Here is a 17359-nt window from a genome sequence, read left to right on the forward strand (position 1 = left end):
CCCATGCTTCACTACGGAATTCTCAGAAAAACTCTGTTTTCCCAACTTAAGTCAACGTAAGTTACTACAATGACGTCAGTAGGAATGTAGCGATCAAAAGCAATGTTATCATACAAAATACTCGATCGAATGAAAAACCACACATTTTCTCACTTTTAATGAACAGTACTATGCTGCCGATCTAAACAGTCCAAAGTTCCAGTGCTGGAATGACCAGGCCGCAGAAAGCCGCGAACACTCCTCCGTCATTATTCCGTTAAATGTGCACACTGCTCATTCCAATCAGTGCCTCAGAGTGGGAATCGAATAGCTGGAATTCTATGATGAACCAGTGTGTTATGTACCAATAGTGTCAGATAATTTATGAACCAGAGGATTGGCATGCTAAAGAAGAAAGTCATCTAACTCCCCAGCTATTTCCCTCCAATATTCAGTCAGGCTGTTTTACTCGGGACGCAGCAGTAATGCCATCTATCAGAGATGAGTGGTAGCAAAAGACACAAAGCACATCGCAACAAACAAGGGTCAATGTAACGTTCTTGTTGATCAATTTTATGAGCTTTCTATATTGTAGACCTTCACATTTAGTTTTCTTTCGACCCTGTGATATTAGAGCGTCTTATAAAATTATTTATAGCATAGATTTTTATGTCTGTATGTATGTACGTACATACATACATACATACAGACATAAAAATTACGGAAAATGAAAAAGTGCATATCCTTGTTACTGTGGATACAACAGATACAGAAATACAAGCATTTTTAAATTCTGAGCAATGTACAGACAAAACTATGATTTTATATGTATATACAGATGAGTAATAGAACGGAACAAACAAGTTCCAAATCAAGTCATTTAGAAAGACAGGAAAGTGTAATAAGAAAAACACAATGGCAGATGAGTGTGGGAAGAGGGAATAGCAGGACAAATATGGAAACACAAAAGGAAAGCACACTCTCCACATCTTCAACCAATGCAGTTGTTGTTAGTCGTTCAGTCGCTTTCGACTCTCCGTGACCCCATAGACCAAGGTGCACCATTTCTTCCTGTCATGTACTATTTTCCGAAGTCTTTCTAAATTGAGAGCCGTGGCTTCCTTGATGCCATCAATCCACCTCATCCGTTGTCACCCTCTTCTCCCGTTAGCATCAGTCTTCCCCAGCATTAACGTCTTTTCCAGTGAATCATGAAAAATGAAATGGCGTATGGCTTTTAGTGCCGGGAGTGTCTGAGGACATGTTCGGCCCACCAGGTGCAGGTCTTTTTGATTTGACTCCCGTAGGCAACCTGCGCGTCATAATGAGGATGAAATGATGATGATGACGACACAAACACCCTGCCCCCATGCCAGCGAAATTAATCAATGATGGTTAAAATTCGCGACCCTGTCAGGGATCGAACCCGGGACCCCTGTGACCAAAGGCCAGCACGCTAACCATTTAGCCATGGAACCAGACCCAGTGAATCATGTTTTCCCATAATATGACCGAAGTACTGTAGTTTTTGTCTGAGTATTTGACCTTCCAGTGGACAGCCTGGGTTGATTTCCTGTAATATGGACTTATTAGTAGTGATGGGCAACGCTCTCGTTCGAGTCTCTCGAGACTGACGTTGCAGATCTCGAGAATCTTGAGACCGATCCTCCTGTAGTGCAAGCTGTGAGATGTACCAGTAACTACGACTGTAAACTTGGAAGTTATGGCATGAAATAACGTTCCCATATGAAAATGTGTGTGCTAATACATTTTGTCAAAAGCCTGGAAAAGTGCTGCATGTTCAACTATGAACCCCTTAATACCATTAACGAAAGTGAAAACAGAATGTCAGTATCTTAAACTGTTCACGACTTATTTGGGATGGACATCTTAGCTGAATAACTATGCATAATTTGTGAATAGGCCTAACTGTAGATAGGTTGTACACCTACTTGGATACTAGAGGCGTGCATTATTCGAACCTGAGATGGCGAAGTTGTGCTTTGCTACATATGCAACCCCCATTACACGTGAGTGGAACGTGTAATCTAAAACGCCCGACTTTGCTCCAATTCTTTTAGCAGGGCAACGCTCTCGAGACCGATTCTCGTTTGCTGCGAACTGAGCGACGTCCCAGTAACCACAAGTGTAAGCTTGATAGTTGTCATCAACAGTTCTCATATGGAAACGTGTGTGACGATAAATTTTGTCAAAAGCCTACGAAAGCACTGCATATTGAACTGTGAGCTCCTTAATTCCATTAACGAAAGTCAAGAGATATTGCCAGTATCTTAAACTGTTCACGAGTTATGTCAGGTGGAGTTCTTAGCTGAATAACCCGTATAATTTGTTAATAACTATTATTAGGATGTAAACCTACCTGAATTCCTCACAATCGTTGTCGGCAAGGTAGCTTCTTGTGATTCAAACCGGGCCGGAGATGTTCTGTGACTATTCCTCTTCATTTATATTATGTGTTTTTAAGTATCGGATCATCCCAGAAGTATTTCTGCCGACGTATTTTACTTCTTTTGAATAAGCAACACAGCGGGCTGTGCTATGTGACATCTCTTCAAAATAACCGACATCCACGACTTCGTTGCGTTTCGGACATCGTCTTCAAGTTGTCGCGTACAACTAGACACACAATTTCACATTGCACCGTCATATATTGAAGTACCTAATTATGACGCGAATACTTTATAACATTGTAAGGAATTATTTCCTTCGTCACCAGAATATCGGCAAACACAAGCAGTGGTCATATGTTATTGAATGTGGGGTCTGATAACGATGTACACCTACCAGTCGAAAGAACTGGAGCAAATTGAAGCATTTTAGATTACACATTCCACTCATGCGTAATAGTGGTTGCATATGAACCAAGGCGCGTCTTGCCTCGTCTCGAGTGCGAATAATGCACGCTTCTAGTATCCAGGTATGTGTACCTACAGTAGCCGTCAGCTTCTTTGCTTAAACCACTCATTCGTGTACTTACCAGTGCATACAATGCCAGAATTCGTATTCTTTATAATTGTTATAATGCGTCAAAATAGACCTCTGTAGAAATGAAGGCCCTAGTCGGTTGTTGATGCGTATTTACGAAATTGAGAAGGCCCGTGGTTGGCTAGCATACTCGGCTCAAACAACATTCAGCTCTGACTATCTGTAGACTTACGACACGCTGCTCGCCGCACAATCCGGGGACACCGCTCTCGAGATCTCTCTAAATTTATCGCGAGAAATAGTACCTGTGTTAGTCTCGAGAAATCTCTCGACCTCGTCTCAGACTGCCCATCACTACTTATTAGATCTCTTCGCAGTCCACGGAACTCTAAGGAGTTTTCTCCAACACCATAGTTCAAATGAGTCTTATTCGACGCTCTGCCTTTCTTACTGTCCAGGTCTCACTTCCATACATTGCTGCTGGGAATACCATAGCCTTCACTATACGAATCTTCGTTCTTAAAGTTACGTCCCTACTCTGCCTCATCCTAATTCAGCGAGGTCTTTCTCTACTTGCTTATACCATTTTGATCTCGTACACCTGATTTGCAAAAATGATCGTTCAAGATGTTTTATACAGAGGTGTCCAGAAATAAATAGACATTCTTTAATAGTTAACATCTTTGGAACAAAATGACATAACATTGCAATTCTTGCATGGTAGCATAGTCCATTGTTTTCTCAACAGATGATGAAGAATACGTGAATGGCACAACAACCTTGGCGCGCGTTTTCCAGAAGATGACAGTGCAGCAATGAATGAAGTAAGATTGTTGTTTGAGCATCGCAAGGCCTTATTGATGTGGTACTGGAAGTACGGAAACATGGAGGTACAACGGCAATGGCATAATGTGTATGGAACTCCGCCACCAACACGTACAGTAATTTATCGTATTCGGGATAAATTTGAAGCTGACAGTACTGTTCAGGATGTGCTTAAAAAAAAAGGCCTGGCTGACCAAAAACATCAACAAGTCCAGCTTCCAGGTGTTGCAGCATTTTACTAGGTCACCTCAGAAATATGTGAATCAGGGTGCACGTGAAAGTGGGGTAAGCCGATCAACTGTACGACGAATTCTGAAGGCTGCAAAGTGGGAAGTGCACATTCCAAGATTGCTGCACGCTATGAACAAGGACGACCCGGATTGAAGGATACAGTAATGCGAGTGGTTTGAAGGCATGCTTCGTGAGGATAAACGGTTTGCAGGGATGGTTATCTGGTCTGACGAGGCGCAATTCAGACTGAACGGTGCCACAGCTGTGTGTACTGGGCTCCTGAAAATGTTTACATGAACAAACATGTTAATCTACCTGGTGTTGATGTATGGTGTGGTTTGTCCATCGCGCGCTTTGATTGGCCAATTCTTCTTTCAAGGTACCATAACTGGTGAGGTGCATCTTGATATGCTGCAAACATTGATTTTACCTTCCATGTGAGAGGTGCTAGGTAATAAAAGATTTTACAGACAATAAAATGGTGCTCCACCTCACTACCACAGAGATGTCAGAGCCTACTTGGATGAAAATCTACCTAGACGATGGATAGGTCAAGAGGAGCTCTTGAGTACCAACCACGGTCTCCAGACCTTACACCTCTTCACTTCTGCCTATGGGGGACCTTGAAAAATGAAGTTTATCAACAGAAGCCAGCTACACTGAATGAGCTACAAGAAACCATTGAAGCGTCCTATGCGGCTATCACACCGGCAACACTGACAGCTGTAGTTCGGTCAGCAGTTCAACAGCATCAACGTTATTTTTTTTTTTACTGCTAACAGGGATCACTTTGATCACATAAAAAAACGTCCCGCCCCGCTCCATGCAAGAATTTTAATGGTTTGTCATTTTGTTCCATTAATATTGACTCTCAAAGAGTGTCTACATTTTTCTGGACCACTCTGTATTACTGACACCATGATGGACAGAGCGCGTGGACCAACGAGAATCAAGATCAAAGACGCATAATAACCATATGATATGTTCAGTCACATCATTCACAGTCCCAGTCATAAATGTGTATGTGTACTATGTTATCAAAGGTGTACCAAATATCATTTAACGACGTGCCACAAAAGAACAAAATCTTTCAGTGAATACAGTTAATGTCCATTCGGGTGAACCTTTTTCCTTTGTGTTTTAATAAAGGATGTATATTATTTTAATGATTTATTAAATATTTATTGTAAATATATCCTTATGCCATACAAAATAATAACAATCATACAGATGATGTAGTTCTATCTGACAAAGAAATTACAATTTATTTCACTATTTTTGTGTTGAGTTTTGGTTGCAGGTATAAACATCTCCTTCTCAAACTCATGGGGCGAATGTTAGCAGGCAAGGAATATGCGCACCGATCGCCTGGAATTGGGAATCATCTTATCACTCAGAATCAGTACTTCATCTTCTGTCAGATATAACAGCCAACTGTTTATGAACCAAATTTACATCTTCAGTAGTTTAACAGGCATTAAGGGGTGTTTTCAATTATTTACATACTTTGCGTATATTTCACTTGAAGTTCTTGTCCAATACAACATGAATGTATTTCTACTCCAGTGGCTAGAAAGTAGCAGGTGATTTTGTTATGCTCATAGGTCTATCTGTTTCTAGTATTCGTCAGCTTCATCCGCCTCGCCCTCTGCAGAGTCCACGCCAACTTCTTCGTAGTCCTTCTCCAGGGCTGCCAAGTCTTCGCGGGCTTCCGAGAACTCTCCTTCCTCCATACCCTCGCCTACGTACCAGTGGACGAAGGCTCGCTTGGCGTACATCAAGTCGAACTTGTGGTCCAGACGAGCCCAAGCCTCGGCTATGGCTGTCGTGTTGGACAGCATGCACACGGCACGCTGGACCTTGGCCAAATCTCCTCCGGGAACAACGGTTGGAGGCTGATAGTTAATGCCAACCTGGAAACAAACATTGTTATATAAGCACAAGCAGTGTAGCAATATGTGAGATGGGTGTTACAGACAAGTTTCCCATGACAGTAGGTATCCGTCAGAGATTGGCACTCTCTCCATTGTGGTTCATCTTTGTGATGAATGCAGTTACCTCTGACATATTCCCTGTATGCTTATAAGGTTGCAGGACAGGACAAAGAAGAACTTTAAAGGAGAGGAAGGAAGTATTGGGAAGTTTTGGTCAACATTTAACACGTTCGCGACTGCTCGGATATGGTATCTGTTACCATGGTACCGTAAGACTTCTTTTTGCTTAACGGAATTTATTTTGTGTCCTTATCCATTTTAGATCATCATTTGAATTATTTCAATAATATTTCTATGCATGGGAGCCATGAGTTTTTCACTTGCAGTGCTGTTTGCTTATGGGTCTTGACAGGTAATGAAGTGGAATTAGGGAAAGAATGTTTTGTTCGGTCATAGATATTCAGTAACTTTCCTATGACAGACAAGTACGTTTTTGAACATTTCTAGCAAAAGTGCTGCGTGGTAAAATCTGTGTTGTTGCTGTGTGAATAATCATTGTACAACAGACCTAGTCAATGCAGTAGCCTCTAATACTGCGCTGTAACAAACATGGGTAGATATGGAATTGTTTAGAGTCAATTACTTCTGTACTTTGTGGAATTCCACAAAATATTGCTCAATACACAGTGGTGTAGTGGTAGCATACCTCCCCCTTACCCGGACGCCCCAGTTTCGATACCCTGCCAGATCAGAGATTTTTACCTGGATCTGAGGGCTGGTTTGAGGTCCACTCATCCTACTTTATTACAATTGACAGTGAGATGGCAGCCCTGGTCTAGAAAGCCAAGAATAATGGCCGAGAGGATTTGTCGTGCTGACCACATGACAACCCCGTAATCTGCAGGCCATGGCCCTTCACAGCAATAGTGCCATGGGATTAGGTTAGATTATTGGGTTTCAGTCTTGCTAGAGACCATCATCAGTCAAAATCCAGTTAAGGCAAGACATGAATTACAGATAAAATTAATGAAGCGAGCGTGTGTTGTTGAAATTCAGTGCAAGTCAAGTAAAGATTTGGATGTTAAAACACTCATGATCACATGTCTTGTCTAACTTCTCAGTTTTTTCCAATTAGAAGAATGCACTTCACAGCGGACCGGGTGAAAGACAAAATACTACCACTTGAAGAATATTCTAGAATTCAGTTCAGCTAAAGGAAGTGTGAACATATCTGAATTCTAGAATATTCTTACAAGTGCTAGTATTTTAAGTCTTTCACCTTGTCTTCTATGAACTGCATTCTTCTAATTGGAAAAACACTGAAAAGTTAGACAAGACGTGTGATCGTAATGAGTGTTTTAACATCCAAATTTTTACTTGACTTGCACTGAATTTCAACAACACACGCTCGCTTCATAAATTTTATCTGTAATTCATGTCTTGCCTTAACTTGATTTTGATTGTTGATGGTCTCTAGCAAGACAGAAACTAGTTTCATCAATTGTATGTAACTTTTTTAAGGTTACAGTAAACAGTATTGAATAGGTGGAAAGTTTTAGCTTTTTATTTTTATTTTTTTACAGTATATCCAGAGGAGTGCGAGAGGCTTCGGCAGCCAGCACAGTTCCTATCCTCGCTGCTAGTTGAGGGATTCATTCATTCCATTCCTGACCTGGTCATATGTCTGGAAAACAGTCTGTCTTTGCGTTATCTACACGACAGGAAATGCAAGAAAGGACAGAGTATGAAATGAGGACATGAGGAAGAAAATTGGAGTGGAAAAGCTTTTCAATACAATGGAGTGGGATAAACTTAGATGGTTTGGACATGTAAGAGGATGGAAGAGGCAAGAATGCTGAATGGGATGATGGAAACCCAGATAGACAGTGGGAGACCCAGGCTAAAGTGGCTGAAAATAATCAAGAATAGTACAATTAGAAGAAACGTAGATTAGAACACAGTTAAGGAGGAACAATGGTGGTTTGATAGAGGAAGATGGAAAGGTGCCATAAACATCCCAACCCAGCGGGAGCTGGATGAGGGAAATGAATGATGTTAATTTGTTGAAACTATCTTTACATCGGTCTGTTTTCAGACCAACTTTGCTTTACGGGAGCAAAAGCTGGGTGGACTCAGGATATCTTATTCATAAGTTAGAAGTAACAGACATGAAAGTAGCAAGAATGATTGCTGGTAAAAACAGGTGGGAACAATGACAGAAGGGTACTCTGAATGAGGAGATAAAGGCTAATTTAGGAATGAACTGTATGGATAAAGCTGTACGCATAAACTGGCTTCGGTGGTGGGGTCATGTGAGGCGAATGGAGGATAGGTTACCTAGGAGAATAATGGACTTTGCTCTGGAGCGTAAGAGAAGTAGAGGGAGACCAAGATGACGATGGTTAGACTTGGTTTCTAACGATTTAAAGATAAGTGGTATAGAACTAAATGAGGCCACAACACTAGTTGCAAATCGCGGATTGTGGTGACATTTAGTAAATTCTCAGAGGCTTGCAGACTGAACACTGAAAGGCATAACAGTCTGTAATGATAATGTATGTATGTATGTATGTATGTATGTATGTATGTATGTAATTTAGAATTTGCACCTACAAACCTTATACCATCAGGGTCAGATAGGATACAAAAAATGAAAGTCAGGAGCCTAGTACAAATAAGTGGCATCAACATGAAACTCTGTCAAGGGGCACTTGGTCTTCAGTTGACACTAGTCGTTCAATGTATTATTCCTTTGTATGAATTTGTACCCTCCTTCCCAGCTTTCTGAAAACAAGAAGTAATGTTCTTACCTTAAAGCCAGTTGGGCACCAGTCCACAAACTGGATGGTGCGTTTGGTCTTGATTGTAGCTATCGCTGCATTCACGTCCTTGGGCACCACATCACCCCTGAAACATGAAGATTTTATGGTGTTTACAAAGATATGCTACATATAGGTAATACAAAATGCATAATTTTTTTATTTGCAATATCTCCCTGCCACTTGGTGGCTGTCTGAGACAAAGAATTCTCTAAATTAATTTTGTTATTTTAAAAATGAATTAGAAGTCCATGATCTCAGTGAATACAAGCGATGTCTGAGGATCAGAAAAGAATCCCTGTGTGCTTTTAGTCCCCAGCTGATAAACTCCCTGTTCTGATGTTGAAGGTCCACATCAGCTTTATCGTCTTCTTAGAGATGTCCCTCTCACACCAATCATGAGATCCCCTCACTTCTACATCACCCAGTTTGTCTTTATTCTTATAACAAGGCACTGTAGGCAGGTAGATGGACTCTTTTTCTCTGTCTGGTTGGTCAGAGTGCCCTTCTCATTTTACTATGGGGTGTAATGTATATTTTTCTCCCCTTAATGACGATCATGTCTATCCTTCTCGTATTGCAATTTACTTCGATGTCATGGACTTCCTCACGCACTTGAAATCCTTTCTCACGGAGCGTCTGTGCCATGGATGTGCGATGTCTGGTGTTTCGAAGAGCTTCATCAAAGCTTCAGTCTCATTGCACCTTCTGCAGTGGTTACCATCAAGCGACCTTCCCGGTTCAGCTCTTACAGGTGCAACATTACATGCCATTTTAAGTGCGTCTCTCCACTCCGTTCTAGAAAGGCCATCGTGTTTCCTAATCCAGCAGTTTGCAGGAGGGAACTCCTTGTACAGAAACTCCCTGATCTTTGTTTTTCAGCTTGTCAAATTCAGATTTATTTCCGAGTTTCTTGGTGTCACACTCACCGTTTCCGTTTTTCATATCCTTCGTTTTAGCCGAGTTAAGCATCTGTTAATTTTTTCATCTAGATTTCTAGTGGCTTCAGTATAATGGTCCCCCTCTAATTTTAGAATGTTGCAGGAAAGGTAACCGTAGAGGATAGGAAAAGTAGGTTCTGTAGCTATCAGAAAAGTTACAGGAAACCAAGAGAGGAAGGGATGGAAAGTGAGGGTAACAAGGTGATAGTTTTTCACGTTGGTACCAATAATGTAAGGCAAGCAGGAATAGTTGACAGCCCCATGGTGTAGGGGTAGCCTCCCTGCCTCCTACCTGGATGCTCCGGTGACTTGTGCTCATAGTGGTTAAATCTTAAATGTCTCCTTTTTTAATTTTTTTTTAATTTTCATGTGCTGACAATGTTTGCATCTTAGAGTTAATTATTCCTGCTTTGGAAATGAATTCTGTGGACGCTATTTTCAAGAGCGGACGTCTTTCTTATGACAGTAGATTAGAACTGAATAGGCTAGAACCTCCGAAACCCAATTTAAATATTGCACAGGTTCAGAATCCTTGCAAAAGTAAATCGCACATTGTACAAGCATGCAGACTGTTTGTGTGGATGTCAGATAAGATATGCGATCTGTTGCTATACTGGTTTGGCTATGAATTCTCGCGATCTCGCGTGGACATCAACTGGTGTTACGGACCTACACCTCTTGAATGAATTTTAAAAAAATCAAATGAAAAGCATATAAACATTACTATTCATTTCGCGATGCTTGGTAAGGTAGACATCAGGTGCCAGTTAGATAGTGCGTACAGGTTGAAAATAAAACAGTTCAACGAGAGCGTATAAAAAAAAAAAAGTTACATACTCAGTATACTGATCTGCATTAAGTTTTGTGGAAAATCTGAGTTTGCACTGCGAGGACACAATGAAACCAATTCATCTGATAATGCTGGAATATTTTGTAGGTTGGGAAATTTCGTGGTCGAGCTGGACTCTACTTTAAAGGGGCACAATGAATAAAGTTAACAGTCGTGTTTTTCTGGAACTATCTAAAACTACACAGAACGAGCTTTTAGACTCAAACTATTCTGCGCGGTTTCAGTTGATATGTGACGAGATTTCTCTGAGACAACCAGAATAACTATTACAGTCATCCAAAACCCTTACTCAGTTCAGTTTTGGAGACAAAAACAGTTCTTACGCATCCTGCCCTAAAATTCCATCTAGTTGGGGAAATTTCCTGGACTCGTTTCTAAACGATCTCATCTAGTACGGCTGTCCTTTTGGAAGATTTGGAGAAAAACGTGCAAAATCCTTCCAAACTGCTATTTTTAAAACCTTTCACTCCTTTGTTGGGTTGCACAGCGCTCTATAATCAAGTTCAATTGATGAGCGTAACAATAAACAAAGTGTGCATTTATGTACACGGTCTTATGTACACCTTTGTGTTGCCAGCTTATATCACATTTGAACCATCATAGCTCTGAGCTATTACTTTTCCAGGGGACTTATTCACCTCCAGTCAATCTATTTCGGCAAATAAAGCTTAACTAATTACGTATATAGGCTACGCAGATCCTCAGTGATGGTATCATTTAAATGTAAACATCATTGTATATCCAAATGGCAAAAAAAGCTGATAAGGGCAGCCCTAAGATCTCAATTTTATCTTCTCTTTTCTGTCAAAGTTGTCAAGAAAGAGGTGTGTGAAAAAGTACTGTGGCTGCCCCCTTCCCCCCCGCCCCCGACTTAAGAGTCCACCGGCCGCCAGCAATCAAGCCTTTCCTTTAACTGGCTCTGTATATTCGCGCACGTAGCGATAATTCTGACATCAACACTTTGTTGTTCTCCGTAACCAGCGAAGAGATTCAATTTCAGGATTAAGGGTTGTGCAAGGTGCGGTGCTATTAGGAGCAGCGAAAACATGGCCGAAGTATCACTGGTGAGTGAACCAGCAATAGATGGGAGCAGGCCCGAAATTAGCCAAAGCACTGTCAGAGCGCGCAGTTAAAATTTGTCTATGTGGAAGGTTTTGAAGGGATTTTAATTTCAACGATTTTGCGCTTCTGATATAATAAACTGCAGTGAACCAGAATATTTCGCTAACTACGATTTGTATAGCATCAGTAGGCGTACGTAGCCTATGTTACTGAAGCACTTATTCCTATGATTTTGAAGACTTTGCTTTTAGAGGAAACGGAATTCAACTTAAAGTAATTACACCTCATATTCTATCTCTCATTCCTCATTGTCTTGATAATTTCTTCGAGCTGTAGCCGTGTGCCTTTGGAGGAAAGTGGCTAAACAAGCCATTTCACTATTTTACATCTACAAGGGGGGATCAAATATAAACGGGATTTTATTTTTTATTTAAATTCATTTTTTGAAAACACAAGGCAATTACAATTTATTTTCCCACATAGTTTCCTTCTTTGAAAATGCATTTGTTCCAGCGTATGGGCAACTTTTTGATGGCATCATCGTAAAAAGAACAGGGTCGTGTCACCAGCCAGTTGCGCACAGAAGTCTTCCACACTGTCGTCATATTCAAATCGTTGCCCTCCTAGAGCTAAGTCCGGGCTGTAAGGAGGATGATCAAGTGTAGTCCAGTGCATTTCCTGTAGCTTGGAGACAGAGCTGCAGTATGGGGCAGCGCATTGTCGTGAAGGAGGATGACCTGTCCAATCGGTCGGTCTCGTCTTTTGCGTCGATATGCAACCCTCGCCTTGTTCAACAGCTCGCAGTAGTAAGCAGCATTAATTGTGCGTCACTCATGCAAAAAAAATCAATCAGCAATAATGTATTTAACCGCACTAACGTTTTCGTCTGTAATGCTGGTACGAAGACGGCGATCGTGTTGCTGATTTTCCACACGTTCTCGTCCCTCCTTGAACTTTTTATGCCAGGCAAACATACGCGCCCTAGACAATGTTTGATCACCGAACTGTGCAGTCAGTCTCTGGCAAAATTCCGCCGCTGCAACTCCTTCACGATCAAGAACCTTTATAATTATATGTTGCACAGTGGAGGGATTCACCTGCTGTTCCGGCATCGTGAGTGTTCCTGACGAAACACCGGGAAATATCTAACAGTACGCTCTCCCCACTCCTAACGGTCCCACCTAAGCATAGCAGACGCGCGGGGCCAGTTCTACCAACTGTTGATGTTCAGGAACAAAACTCCAGTTTATATTTGATACACCTTCGTATGTAAAAATCAAGTAACAATGCATCTGAATACGTTATTTTCCAAACTAGTGAACCTGCATGCCGCTGGTCCTGCATGCACACCAAATTTCACTGAAATATCTCCAGCTGTTTCCAAGTTCCAGTAGAGCAAACATTGCTTTCAAGGAGTTTCATGATAGTACAGATTAAGAAGCTAACCTTGATCTACATGGTACAGAGAATGTGTTTTAGCGATAGTGTTGTATCTTACCTGTATAGCATACAGCAAGCCATGTACTTGCCATGCCGTGGGTCACATTTCACCATCTGATTGGCTGGCTCAAAACAGGCGTTGGTGATCTCTGCTACAGTCAGCTGTTCGTGGTAGGCTTTCTCTGCTGAGATGACAGGCGCATACCTGTAGGGAATATATATGCAAGTTCACAAAATAGGCTTTGACTGTCGCATAGGTCAGCGTATGTGAACCTGATTAATAGTCACAACAGGTAAACAAAAACAAACAAAAAACAAAAAAAAAGAAAAAAAAGAAAGAAAGAAGGTCTAAATTAAGTTTGCTCAAAGATTTATTAGAAAATAATAGTTTATCATTGAGGAGTACAGAGAATTCAGAAGTGCACTTGTAACAAATGTTGGAAATTGCATCCACTAGCCCAGGGCCTCTCAAACGCCCAAAATCTCACGCATGCAAACCGAAGCGCAGAAGTTCTGGGCACTATGCATTGGTCCGACTCGGATTTGGAGCACTGTGGAGCAAGTGAGAAAGGGGAAGACGCGTAGGGAAAGAGAGACAGGGCTATTGCTCCAAATCGTGAGTCTTGGATAGCTCTAATTTAAAAAATAATTCGAAAATCACATCCGGCCTAAATGCAGTTCCGGAAAAACAGCCGCAAATCACTCGTTCCTTTTTTATTCAAATCCGAGCCAAATTATCTTTACAGTATTTACATAATTATTTCTGTAATGTGTTCCTTGGTTCAATACCCTCAGGCGTATTTTATTTTTTGAAAAATGCCCACACCGAATGTTGTTGTAAGGGCTTAAGTGAAACTTTGCATTTACTCACATTAGCGCTAATAGTGGTAGAAAAAGGCACAAAGTGCTAATCTAATCGTCCAGATAACGATGATTAAGAAAAACCTTGCAATTTTTTTAGGAATAAATGAATAATATATTCTCATACTTTTATCATATTTTATTTACCTAAAATACGTAGCTCATATCCCTAGGATGTTTTGAACATTGAGTTGCTTGCCTTAAGGGCTACAACTGTGATATTTTCCTCAGGTTATTGTAATTGAACCCAATTACTTTTATTTTGTACTTTTTCCATCACTGTACATAACACAGCTGCCACGATTTATTTAAGGCTAGATAAGCTGCTGTTCTTAAAGAAGAATTCTACAGGAATAAAAATCTATAGAAATTACCGTATTTACGCGGATACTCTGCCCCGTCCAATAAAATCCCCACACCTTAATTTTAGGAGATAACTTATAAAATTGCATTGATTTATGTTTTATTTAAGAAATTAATCCCACATAATGACGTACTCCAGAAGAGCCTCCGTGGCTCAGGCGGCAGCGCGCCGGCCCCTCACCGTTGGATTCGGTGGTTCAAATCCCGGTCACTCCATGTAAGACTACTTGTGTTGGACGAAGCGGAGGCGTGACAGGTTTTTCCCAGGCTTTTCCTGTCACCTTTCATTCCAGCAACACTTTCCATACCATTGTATTTCGTCTGTCAGTCATTAATCATTGCTCCAGAGGAGTGCGACAATCTTCGGCAGCCGGCAGAGTTCCTATCTTCGCCAGTAGATGGGGGCTGCCTTCATTCTATTCCTCAGCGAGTCAAATGCCTGGAAACAGGCTGTGGATTTTTATTTTCAATGACGTACTCGGAAACTGAATACAGTAAAATATACGTACATTATTAATCGCTCTTGGGTAGACAACCCGCCGATCAGAATGGTCATGCGGTTTGCTTACCTTCCCCTGATATTTGTAATCCTGTAATTTCGCCGTAACGAGTGTGCTGTCTGCTATTAGCTGTAAATGCTCGTGGACAACTATTTGTTTTTTGAAGTCACGTTTTAGTTTTTGCCAGTCGCGAGTACAACTTTTTCCTGCTGCGCGGTTTCCTATGTTATCTACGTATTTAATAACAATAACCCCAAGCTTATCTTTAGCTGTGAGGAGCGATAACGGGAACTTGTAGCGGTACTTAATACGTGATTCACACTTCACTTCTAACGTGCTACTGATACCACACAGACCGCGCTATAGTATAACACACCTTATTCCAAATAATACGCACACCCAAGTTTTTCTTAGCTAAATTCCAGAAGAAATGTGCGAGGAATATTCGCGTATACAGGCTGAAGACAAACTAGAACAGCAAACTTTCGGAGGTTGTTCAGGGATACCTTCTGAGTATATTGGTATCAGGAACTCGTGGTATCCGGTGGCTTGTTACATAGCACGGAAATAATTAGAGCTGTCGATCGATAAAAAAATGTTGATCGGTTAACCGAATGCATTTAATCGATTAATCGGTCGATCAATTCACACAGTTTGCTTGATAGATTTATTTCAACTTAATTGTAGAGTGTGGGTGGGTTGTGTCGTACTTGTCTGTCTCAGCTCCTGGAACGATATCTTTTGGACTGTGAATGGAAACGGTGACAACTTCGTCTTCCAGTCCCCATTCACGAACTACATCTTCAAACACTTCTGTTTTTTCTCTAACGTGTTTAACGTGTAATGAGCTGTAACCCACAAGTAGCTACGGTTGGATATACAAGACCAAAAAACCCCCGTGAGATTCATTCGTCTAATGATATGGCCTTTCTACGTCATATAACTTGTTATCTATAGTGTTTGGGTTTCTTTTCTTTTTACCATGCCTCTAGAGGGAAGATGATAAGCGAGAAACGTAAAATCTTTTCAGTACCACGATCATAGACAACGCGGCCTCCTGTCCTCCACATTCCACTTCACTAGTTTATTCGTATTTTCAATTTCCGTATTAGAGGACATGGTTTCACTATTAGGTGCTCCAAGTTGACTGACAAGATGAACTAGTAGAGACACTGATAGATGCAGATACACTTTGGAAGGGATGAATACGTTTTTGTTTTTTTTTGTTTTTTGCTAGGGGCTTTACGTCGCACCGACACAGATAGGTCTTATGGCGACGATGGAATAAGACCTATCTGTGTCGGTGCGACGTAAAGCCCCTAGCAAAAAAAAAATATATATATATTCATCCCTTCCAAAGTGTTTAAGATGATATTGAAGACTACTTGTAGTTCCAGCATAACTTAACGCTTTTCCGCAGTTCTCACAAAACACTGTTTTCCTGTCTGTCACCTTACAACAATCATTTAGTTTAAGTCCGGAAATTTCACCAAGTTTTCCTCGCATCGGTTCATAAGCTCACAAACACCGAATGCGAACACTCTCTTCCGAATAACAACCACACCAGAACTGAGGTTTAAGTTGTCACATTTTCTACGGTCGGTAGATGCAGAGTGGGTTTCGTCCCTTAAGTGGCCACGGCTCCATACCTCTGCATTCGGGAGACGGGACAGGGGCTGGACCTCACGGCTGGCCCCAACCATCGGCTGTCCTGAGAATGGTTTTCCGTGGTTTTCCATTCTCCTGCACTAAGGCGAATGCCGGTACAGTTCGTAGTATAGGCCACGGCCGCCAACCCCTCACCTTCTCCGCACATCTCCCTCACCGTAACAAATCTCCCGGCCTGAGAGACGGCGTCACCGTCTAAGAGGCCCGCCTCCCCCTTCAGGGGAGGAATGAAAACGTTTAGTAGTAGTAGTAGTAGTAGCAGCATTTTCTACTGTGCCTTTCTAGCAATTGGTATCTGCCCATTCGCACATTATCTGGAAATTCCGTAATGAAAATCTGTTATGTACCTTCCCCACATCAGTCATTATGCCGCCTGACTTATGTAAAGGTCCGCATATACTATACAAGCCTGACCCACATTTCGTTTCAAATAGTTTGTAAAAGAAATGGTCATATGCTAACCCTCGTTTTACAAGAAAGTAATTAAAGGCGTATTATTGCGTTTACCCTTCTGAATATGAACATCAGCTTACTTTAAATTTAAAGATCAGTCAGTCATTCAATAACTGAGACTAGGACACCAAATGACAAATAACAATTCAATACACTGATTTTTTGCCGCTAAAACTGGTTATTTTTCCTTCATCACCGTACAATTTTAATCGGTTCGATTAATCGGCTAAAGCACATCGATCGGTTAATCGATTTTTTAGGTTCATCGTTTCAATTAATCGATTAAATCGACAGCTCTAGTAATAACGTAATTACCACTTTTTTTTCGGTTTGTTGCCCCAATCATCCCTGTTTCTGTGAACATACATTCATATCAGTGAAAAAAAAACCTGAAATATGCAATAACCAAAACGTACAACACAAAACACAGAGTAATGCAACAACCTTCAGACGGAAAAAAAAAAAAAAAAAAAAAACACGTACACTT

At 41.1% G+C, this 17359-nt stretch overlaps 1 protein-coding gene across 1 annotated transcript in view; it reads right to left on the bottom strand.

Annotated features, from left to right (window-relative positions):
• Nucleotides 1-4815: 4815 nt before the first annotated feature.
• LOC136885646 (tubulin alpha chain, testis-specific) overlaps nucleotides 4816-17359 on the bottom strand; it is an 82758-nt gene continuing 70214 nt past the window's right edge. The window contains exons 5-7 of the mRNA XM_067158342.2: nucleotides 13086-13232; nucleotides 8726-8822; nucleotides 4816-5894 (exon numbers count right to left, since the gene is read on the bottom strand). Coding sequence (XP_067014443.1) covers nucleotides 5598-5894; nucleotides 8726-8822; nucleotides 13086-13232 — 541 coding nt within the window. The 3' untranslated portion in view covers nucleotides 4816-5597. The remainder of the gene's footprint in view (nucleotides 5895-8725; nucleotides 8823-13085; nucleotides 13233-17359) is intronic.

This window comes from Anabrus simplex, chromosome 14 (assembly GCF_040414725.1).
Source record: "Anabrus simplex isolate iqAnaSimp1 chromosome 14, ASM4041472v1, whole genome shotgun sequence".
Taxonomy (NCBI): Eukaryota; Metazoa; Arthropoda; class Insecta; order Orthoptera; family Tettigoniidae; genus Anabrus; species Anabrus simplex.